Source organism: Bombus affinis, chromosome 8, assembly GCF_024516045.1.
Source record: "Bombus affinis isolate iyBomAffi1 chromosome 8, iyBomAffi1.2, whole genome shotgun sequence".
NCBI classification, from domain to species: domain Eukaryota; kingdom Metazoa; phylum Arthropoda; class Insecta; order Hymenoptera; family Apidae; genus Bombus; species Bombus affinis.
Window position 1 is genome coordinate 3,053,102 of NC_066351.1, and position 10,150 is coordinate 3,063,251.

The following is a 10,150-nucleotide window of genomic DNA, read 5'->3' on the forward strand; positions in this document are numbered from 1 at the left end:
AATATAAACCATAAAGCATCAATAATTTTATGAAGATTTGATGAAAAAAAAAAGTTCAAATATGCGGTGTGGTACACGTAATTAGAACTACTTAGATTATTGCATAAATAACGACTTTAATGAAAAATGTTTCTGATAAAAATTGAATGGTTTCAAGGAGAACTTAATTTGACGTGATCAGTTTTTGGTAATTAGTTAAAAATTAGTCTTCATCACCAATTTCGATGATTTCTAAATATGTCATCAAGGACAATTTTTCAAAACAACAATTTTTTCCTTTAGATGCGTGTAAACGCCGCTCGGTCCTAGATATTTCTAACATATTCGTAAAAAAAACTGTCCTTATTAGACATTGAATCCCGCTCATATATGTGTAGCTATGTGATGATGTGTGACACAGTCGCAAATATAGCCGACACGTTCACTACTTTGTCTGCCACTTGGTGATCTGTTTATACCCATCAGCCATCGATCTGCTTATTTTTATACCATAGTTTGCGAATCTAAATAAATAGCTACGAAAAACTTATTCACAACTGCATACGCGAGGCTGTAAGAATATTATACTTTAGTATAAATCTAGCTGTAGCATAAAAGATTTGATACTTTGCTTGTCTGCACCTCCGAATTTGTCAATTATTCTCTATCTATATTAAAGTTGTAAAACAATTAATAAATGTAACCATAATGAAATTGTATGAATTCTAAATTTATGTAATAATTACGACGGACTGGTACACTTTTTAATTCAACAAAAAATAATTCACAACACATAAGAGTTGCCGACACGTAAGGATTGAAAAATCTAACCCAATTTTAAATCCAACATATTGATGATATTCACTTTTAAATGAATTATAACGGACATTTCTTGCAACCTCACATATATAATTGTGCAGGGGACCTTTAAATTTGTCCAACCGTCGTTAGTATGCAGAAGATAAGTTGCCGGCGACCGGTAACCAAACTAACATTATGCGCTATTACAACACACAACTATAGGTAGAACTCACTATAGCGGTACCGACAATTTTTTCACGAATATCTCGAAAACCACTCATTCTATGTATATGAAAAAGTTGCCCAAAATATGGATTTCTATACATATCCAAAACTCATCGAAATCAGAAGGTAGGCAAAATAAAAATAATAAAAGCATATTTCATTTCTAATGACCTTCTGAACTATTTTGTGAAAAAATTACCACTTACAATTTCCCCGATTGTAGGTGTTTTGGGAACTAATTCGATTGAGCTAATGAGAGGAAGAGGGAGGGGGAGAGAGAGAGAGAGAGAGAGAGAGAGAGAGAGAGAGAGAGAGAGAGAATGTGCGGAAGAGAAAGGATCCCTCGAATCGGTCCGAACTACCGAGCTATCCGAAAACTAGTCAAAATATCATGCATTTTGTACATACATGTATATGCCGAGCATTTCTATACATTGTATATTCCATTCTTCGCTACATTGCATTTTGATTATCAACATGTAACTTTATCACCAGTTTGGCTTCCTCAACTATATATTTTATATATAGTAGCTCCATGCGGCAGTCTGCTATAACTATAAACTTGGCCTCCGTACTAGACAACGCTATTACCGACTGGTTCCTCGAGTATCGACTTATGGGCGCCCACAGAATTTTATTACATATTCGGACGTACCTTTCCCCGTCTCCGGATCCCTTCTATAATTTGCAGCACAGGAAACCATAAATATATAAGTAATATATACTTTTTTCTTTGTACGCGACGAACACCTAAACGTTCTTTTAGCATTCGTTATGTCTCCATTCAGTGATTTCTCCGTACGTCTACTATTGAAATCTATATATAATAATAATTATAATATATAATAATAATTCACATCATATCGTATTTTGTTGGCCAAATATAGAAAACTCCCTATTGCTTCCAGAAAATTGAAAAATCCTATCTTATTTTCAGGTATAATGATTCATTCACCTGCATCGGCGTAGTCGCTAGTTTCACATTTTGCATTCCGTAAGTTTCAATACCTTCTCCGCGTAGTTCTTTTGTAAATCTTATTTCTTTTTCCTGTTTTCTAGATCTCCATATTCAGAAAGCTGGTTGGTTTTTTAATATTAATTTCAAACTCGTGAGTCAATTTTTTCCATAATATTCTCTTAAATTTTAGATTTCTCTTAAATTTTCTTTCACTACAATTCTGTTATCTATATAAATAGTCAGGATTAAAGTATGTCACGAAGTGTTTAAATCGGCAAACGAAAACATTAAAATTTATAAGTTTATTTGCAGGATAGTAAGGAGCAAGGAGGTAATTAATTACACACTTGATCGAATGTTGAATGACAATTGAAACTTTTTATTGATTTCCATGGTGCTTTTATACATATGGTTTATCAGGCAACTGGTATGCCTAGGAATTAATCGATTGGAGTGGGGCAGTTACTATGCTAGTCATGAATATGGGAATCTTACAACTGAATTTAGAATCATGTGGTCTGAACTGATTTGTAAATCACGGTTGCTGCACTTAATAAGAAGGTTATATTCCTTTGCCAAAGGTGACGAGCGTATCTCTGGGAATATTTCCTCGGGGTTACTAGTACTTATATCTATTATTCTGTTGTACCAGTACGAATTGATTGATTTGTTAAATTTTTTTACTATTTTTGGGAGAATATGTAGGCAATGATTACAGATCTATAAAAGGTGACTAGAATGATTCTGATCCTCTGATATATGGTCCTTACAAATATGTTTTTAGTTTAGAAATTACATATTTATCTATAGAATTATATGCTTCATTAATAATCTTTGGGGTAGAAATTTCAATAACATCACGGATGTGTTTATTGATTTCTCCTAGGTATGAGTCAATTTCGGGAACGAACAATTTATGGTTGTTTAGTATTAAATAGGGGAAATTTCATAAAAGATGTTCTCGATATAGTTACAAGCCACATTTACTAAAATCCTAATGAACTGATTTATTAAGAAGGAAAAGTCCTATAAGAATCTTTGATTGTTAGTATCTTTGATTGAAATGAAAAATAACAATATTTTACTCTCACTATCACTAAATCTATAACGGAGTTAGATTTTTCGTAAGAAGGTTGAGATCAATTATACAGTTGGATTCTATATTGAATTTATCTATTCAAAATTCATCTATATAGGGTCTTTTCCACGATTGTTATTAATATTGTTGCCCCGGTGTACGTTTAGCATTATGGTCTCCCGCAAATAAATAAAAAGTATTAACGCTACTATGTTCAAATTATGTTTGCGAAATCATGTCTACGCGATAGTAGCTGTCAAAGTGTTAAAATTTGATAAATTTAATTTTGAAAATAAAATATCCAGCTGTTCATTGAATTCTGTTTTAAAGATGCATATATAGATATAATAAAGAAATTATTATCTTTCTGTGCTTTAATTTTAATTATTATAAATTTGATACGACTGTTATATGGGATTACTGGTACAATATGTATATTGGAAGTTGAATTTATGGATCAGTATACCCGCTTCACCACTGAACTTTGCGCCAGACCTATACTCTCTTATGAACTTATAATTCTGAAAATACATTTTTTGACAATTTTTCAAGATTGGTGTCTCCGATGAAAGAATCAGATCACAAGAACTGCTTCTTGAGTGGAAACATTATTTGTAAATCATATCTTTTGTTATTTGATATCGACAATTTTACATTTATCTGTATTATTTTAATATTACTTAATCGTAATGAATTACTTATAGTTCTGTAATAGTAATGTGCCATTATGAGAGTAGAGAATCCTGAGATGAATCATCTTCGAATATTTCCTTGAAATAAGATTTAACAATTAACCTAACACATAGCAGACCCGTTTTAGGCATTAGGGTAAAATAGAACGTTTAAACTAACGTACATACTTTACATATACATGTTTATATACGTATATGTGTTTATAAGAAGTGTTCCAAGCAGGGCACTTGCGAGAAGCTCTTGCATGAAGTCATACCGATGGTCCTCTGGTGGACGAGTAGGAAGTAAAGTACAAAATGAAACACCGATCAATGAATGGCGACAGTGTGCATGCCTGATTAGACAAGAACTGGAGGAGTTTCTATGCGGCGTACTGTTTCTATTCTTATATCGCATTTACTTACTTCATAACATATGACTCGTGTACTTTATCTTTATATGTATCTTTATGAATAAAATCGTTGAAACAAACTTTACACAATAATACTAACAGCAAGTTCACGCGGTAACGTAACAGATGAAACCATAACCATGGCTTATACAAAAATACCTAAAGTTAAAGAAGATGATGTGCTTGAATGTTTCCTTTATCCAAAAATTTGTTATACAAAACCTTCAATAGCTATAACAGAGGAAATTCTCTTACAAGAAATTACAAAATTCAATGAAGTAATTGCACCTTATATTGAAGGTTATATTTGGCATAATGATAATTTAATTTTTCATCCTAGAACAAAAGAAGCATTATTATTGGAAAAGCTTATTGAAAATTCTACAACTACAGAAGGTAAAACGTTTTAATAACTTATTTAAAATATATGATTATTATAATAAATGTACATGATTATAATAAATGTATATCATTATTTTTCATTCTTGCAGAATGTAATATATTGCCTCACATTTATATACGCTTACGTTTTGATGAAGATATAAGTGATGAATGGTTTGTGGTCTTTCTGATATTTAAACTTACCCAGACTTTTAATGGATTAATTGCTAAAGTTATAGATTCTGACGGTGAATTTCTTTTAATTGAAGCTGCAAATGTTCTGCCCTCATGGGCTAATCCTGAAACATGTGAAAACCATGTATTTGTATATAATGGTGAATTGCACATTATTCGCGAAAAACATAAAACATGGTTGGATTTGTTAAATAATCTTGGGGAGAAACCATATTTTTACAGAGCTTCGGAGAAAGTACAAGATGTCTTAAAAAGACGAATTAATATTTATCCTAGTGAGATTGAAAAAAGACATCACAAGGCTCGAGTCTTTTTACCTGAGAAAGCAGTTTCAATACTTCGACAAGAACCAAGACTGATTGCATTAATTATTCGAACAATTTGCCATTCTGATCCACTTGAAAGAAAAGTAAAATTTGAATAATATATAAACTTGTGTATAACTATAATTTGGCTTATTTCATAAATTTTTATGTATTGTAGGTTTGTCGTGCTATGAAATATTTTCCTCCCGAACAACGTATTATGGTTAATGTAAAAATGACTAAATGTTTGTATGCAATGGCAAATCATTGTCGATATACTGGAGATCCGAGGACAGGCTGGAATATACCCCCAATAACTTATTCGAAGTATAATGCTCACGTACTTGGAATTAAAATAGCATGTGGTTTAGAAATGTTAATTGCTCGTGCAAATGAAGAACTTAGAAGAAGAGAAAAAAGATCAGTTAATAATTCTGAGAAATTAAAAGCAAATGAAGATGTTTTAAATACATATTTAAGCCGTTTAGAAGTTAATGGCTATTTTAAAAATCTTTTAAAGGGTAGCGAAGAATATGTAAAACTCTTGAATGCAGCAAAAGATTATTACTTTAAATACTTTAATCTATATAATTCTATTACCGACATTAATAAAAGTGATGCTGAAAAGGTTTTAGAAGCATGGGAAAACATACAGTCCAATGATGTTGAATTACATGGTAATTTTTTGAAATTAATATTCCATTTATTACTCAATATTTAATTATTACTTAATATTATGCTTAATACATAGCACAAGATGAAGCTGCATTAAGTCCTGCAGATAGTGATAGTTGGTTAAATGTAGATCCAATACAGTTAGAAATATTTTTGAACGAAAAGTGGGGAAGTACTAAAAGCAAGAAACATAAACAAGAATCATTAAGTCTTAAAGAAAAAGTACAGATGTTCTTAAATCAAAATAGTGATATTGATGGTGTACAATTTTTAGAGTATGTTACACTTGTTAAAATTTTAATAATATTACAAAGTGTGTATGTGTCATCTATATATTTATTTGTTTTCAGAGATCTTTCAACAGAAGTTGATGTAATGTATGATCCAGAGGACAATGGAAAAGTTGAATTCGATGCAGACATATTTGATAGTACATTACGAGGAATATTAGATTTAGCTGTTCCAGGAAATGAAGGAGAATTTGAAGGAAGTTCAGAGGGATCCTTGGGTGAAGATGATGAAGATAAAAGAAATGAAATGGACAAATATATGCATTTGTTAAATTCAGAAATACAGTCTCAAATAGAAAAAGATGAAGACTCTGAGACAAATAAAAGCTCTGATGTTATAGAAGATAATTTGTTAAGAAGTATTACAGAAGAAGCAGGTGGTTCAGGTCCAACTGGAAATATAATAGGTAGACCTGCTCGACAACTTCTGCATTTACAATTACAATCACCCACTACAGTACCTCCTGATTTACAAAGTTAATAATTTTATCTAAGTATTAATATTTACTTAAACATGTTAATGATTGTTAATAAATTGAAATTCCTGCTAGCCATTTTATGCAAAATATGTATTTATTATTTTGAAAGCAGATGAAATTTAAGATCAATAGCACGTTTATCGTTGTCAACAAGAAAGTAACTTTATACATAGATGTAGTGTTATAAACTCACAATTTTTTAAATATTTTTTCAACTGTTATAAAATATTTATATTTTATACCTAACTTTTCGTTTTTTCAGTCTTTATTATACAAAAGTATGTTTAATTACAATATTAAATGAAATACATGAATGTATATATCTATGTGTGTACATGTATGTACATATTAAAATATCATTATACTTTACTCTAAAATATTCCGAAGTCTGCCAGTCTATAACAAAAGTCATTAATTATTTAAATGATGGATTTAACCACTTTCGAATTTTACTTCCTTTTCCAATTACGGATTCATTATTTGTTGCTGTATTAAATGTCGATCTACTATTTGTATCATTCATTATTTGTTGGTGTATTAAATGTCGATCTACTATTTGTATCATTATTTATATTCTCATCTTTATTTAGCATCGATTTCCTAAAACAATAATATAGTACATTAAACAGTATTTATACATGTAGAATTATGACAAGAAGTCAGTACTTATAAACGTCACTTACCTAACATTAGCTACTTGCAGTTCAACTTTCTTAGGATCTGTAAACTTCTCTTTTACATCCAATTTAAGAGCTGATGAGCCAGAATAATAAACAATAGCACAAGGAACTAAGTTTTCATTAACTAAGCGAGAATTAGGGTTCAAATTACGTTTCGGTGGTGTAGTAACTATTCAATAAGAAAAATGTGTATTACTAACTATAATAAACGTATACTTTTGGGATGTATAATATGTTACATAATGTAAATCTATAATGAGATTATTGTACTTATTAGCTAATTATATTACAAGATAAATTTAAAAATTACTGTGAGCTAAGTTCTTCTGAATTCATAAACAAAATTTTTTTGTAAATATTACGTTAAGTTACGTTAAGTCTAAGGCTTTTCTAAAAATTTTTCCTTTTTTAATTTTTATATAACAAAAAATATATAAAAATATGTAATAAAAAGATATATTTATATGCTTTTGAAATATTGCTTTTACTTACAAATTATGAAGTCACTATTTGCATCAATCAAATAGCATTTTATAAAATCTTTGATTGCTTGAACAGTTTCCATTGGTTGAAATAAACCCTGCAGAACAAATTGATCTGGAAATTGTATACGGATAATTGTATAATGATATTTATTTAATTGATTTAATATTCGCTTTTCTTGATTGGATTGTCGTTGAATATTTGTTAGGAGAGGTGCTTCTTCTAATTCTTTTCTATAACGTTTAGCATCTCTTAATAATATTTTTGCATCATCAACTGTTAGATCATAAAAATCATCTGGTAATTCATCTCTAAATTTTCGCTGAATTGTAGTTTGATTGAATACCAAAGCATTTCTTTCACCTAACTGCAATAAGAAAAGAGAGAGAGAGAGAGAGAGAGGCTGTATGTTTTACACAACAAGTACTCAAATTTTAATATACATAAATCTTACGAATTCTATATTATTTAAATCATCTGTTTCATGTTTGTTGCATGGCTGCAATAAAATTTGGTTTCCAGTATAGTTATCTGTACTAGTGGATGGTATTATATTATTTTCATATTCTCTTTTCATTATTTTTCTCTCTTCGTTCTGAGAACATGTTTTTAATTCTCCTAGTTTCTGTGTTTGCTTTCCTGTAGAAATCAAACATTCTGATGTTTCATTAGTATCTGCAATTAATGAATATTTATTTCCAGAATCTCTTTTATGTATATTGAAGTTTTCAGCAATCTTAACTGTTTTGGATGTTGTCAAAGCAATATTACCTATGCTTTGAGTTCGTTTTTGTATTAATCGTAATACAGCTTTACCATTGACAAGTCCTAATGACTTCAGAGTAGTATTTTTTAAAGCTTCTAATCCAGAAATCTGTAAAAATCATAGCATAATATAAAACGGATTTTATACATCTTAAATTTTATCTCAATTTCATAATTACATAAAACTTCTTAATAAACTCTGATATTCTACAATATTATCTATATTATTATTACATTACACATTTAATATTATAGAGCATAAACAATAAAGTAAAATGCTATGGATTACATATTAAAAAATTTATATAAATGTACAATTTATTTAATTTTGTTTTTCATGATGTATACAAAAAATGAATAAATCCATGCAGGTTTTAATAAAATATATATTTAGTAGTAGATTAGATTTTTTTATTAAGTAATAAAGAAAATGTTAATTTTATGTAGAACTCCCATTTTAAGCAACGAATTCAATAAATTCTAAATCTAAATCTGAGTTCTTACAGAACAACAAACTTTTTGTTTGTGCTTCCTAATATGTGAAGATCATTGTAACATAAAAATAAATTTAAATAAACAATATATTTATATATATGTAGAAACATTTCTAATTACTGTTTAACATAAAATTTATTATTAAAATAATAATATTAACAATAAAATGATATACTCATACCTCACGATGCATGTAAATTAAAATAATTTTTTCCAAATCTTCATTAAAATTCACATGTTTTAAAATTTCAGCTAATGTTACATTAGGTGTAAATTCACTCATTAATCTTTCCCCATTTTCCAACTGTATACCTATTGTGACATTGGAAATGGAACGTATTTTTGTACAAGGTACCATTTCTAATTGTGCATTATTTGCTAATCCGGCAAATCGTAATATAGCATTAGGGTCTAATATATGATTAAAATGTCTGTAATAATGAAATATATTCAATTAAAATATATATTTTTATAACATACAATGACTTCTTTTTATGATAATACCTACTTAAGGTCATAAGAATCTACATTGTATCCATGCTTTTGACACACTTCTTCCAGTATCTATGAGAAAAATATTTTACTTAACATTAACATAACGAAATATTTATCAAAATAATTTTTTTATATTTTTACTCCTTACTTGTAGTATTGTCGTATTTGGAGTTACTCCAACATTTTGTCGACGACCGTTTGGCACAAGTACTATGACGTTTTTATTTGTAGCCATAATTGTTAATTGCTTGTGTTAACCGCTTTAATCATACATTTATAATAAAAATTTAAAATACAACATAAGGCATCAAAGCAGATCACATTATATGTAACTAACAACGCAATAAGACAGAAGAATTCAAATACTCTTTATATCTATACCTAAATATTTAATGTTAAAAGGAATGTCGAATGCTATAGATGTTCCTTAATGTTTTATATTATGTAAATACTAAAAATGGCAAGTTAAATGGTGTAACAATACATTTGCATACCTTTTTATAAAAAATCAAGCATCGAATATTTTGCTAAGTAAAAGTATTTTTTATAGAAACTTGCATAAATTATATAACATCTTATAGTTAGTTATTTATTTCTTTCTTATTTATTTTGTAGTTAGTTATTTAAAAATCTATGATATACAATTTTGCACAGCCTAACCCACGATCACAATGTATACAACCGTGTAAAGCCGAGCATAAACCTTTACTTTTGGCATGGGAAGGGGGGGGGGGATCACCTCCAGGAAGCGGGGAAGATGGTCATGTGGTAATTTGGGGTCG

At 29.2% G+C, this 10,150-nt stretch overlaps 2 protein-coding genes and 1 long non-coding RNA gene across 6 annotated transcripts; 1 reads left to right on the forward strand and 2 right to left on the reverse strand.

Moving 5' to 3' along the window:
* Nucleotides 1–3,096: 3,096 nt before the first annotated feature.
* LOC126919478 (uncharacterized) lies at nucleotides 3,097–4,038 on the reverse strand. The gene is made up of 2 exons (XR_007711665.1): nucleotides 3,925–4,038; nucleotides 3,097–3,836 (listed from the first exon to the last, which is right to left on the reverse strand). It is a non-coding gene; the product is annotated as an uncharacterized LOC126919478 (long non-coding RNA).
* A 13-nt stretch (nucleotides 4,039–4,051) lies between these two features.
* On the forward strand, nucleotides 4,052–6,887 carry LOC126919388 (protein ecdysoneless). The gene is made up of 5 exons (XM_050728570.1): nucleotides 4,052–4,521; nucleotides 4,617–5,110; nucleotides 5,185–5,683; nucleotides 5,758–5,956; nucleotides 6,032–6,887. The coding sequence occupies exons 1-5, from the start codon at nucleotides 4,266–4,268 to the stop codon at nucleotides 6,450–6,452; spliced, it is 1,869 nt and encodes a 622-aa protein (XP_050584527.1). The 5' UTR covers nucleotides 4,052–4,265; the 3' UTR covers nucleotides 6,453–6,887.
* On the reverse strand, nucleotides 6,698–10,100 carry LOC126919405 (tether containing UBX domain for GLUT4). Of its 4 annotated transcripts, none has more exons than XM_050728623.1 (9): nucleotides 10,011–10,100; nucleotides 9,517–9,628; nucleotides 9,382–9,437; nucleotides 9,055–9,304; nucleotides 8,068–8,487; nucleotides 7,623–7,980; nucleotides 7,134–7,299; nucleotides 6,984–7,050; nucleotides 6,698–6,937 (listed from the first exon to the last, which is right to left on the reverse strand). In XM_050728623.1, the coding sequence occupies exons 2-9, from the start codon at nucleotides 9,601–9,603 to the stop codon at nucleotides 6,866–6,868; spliced, it is 1,476 nt and encodes a 491-aa protein (XP_050584580.1). In that variant the 5' UTR covers nucleotides 9,604–9,628; nucleotides 10,011–10,100; the 3' UTR covers nucleotides 6,698–6,865. The 4 variants fall into 4 exon arrangements, with proteins under 4 accessions (XP_050584580.1, XP_050584579.1, XP_050584581.1 ...); XM_050728622.1 differs by having other exon boundaries at nucleotides 9,750–10,094; XM_050728624.1 differs by having other exon boundaries at nucleotides 8,068–8,288; nucleotides 8,385–8,487; nucleotides 9,517–10,092.
* Nucleotides 10,101–10,150: the final 50 nt, after the last annotated feature.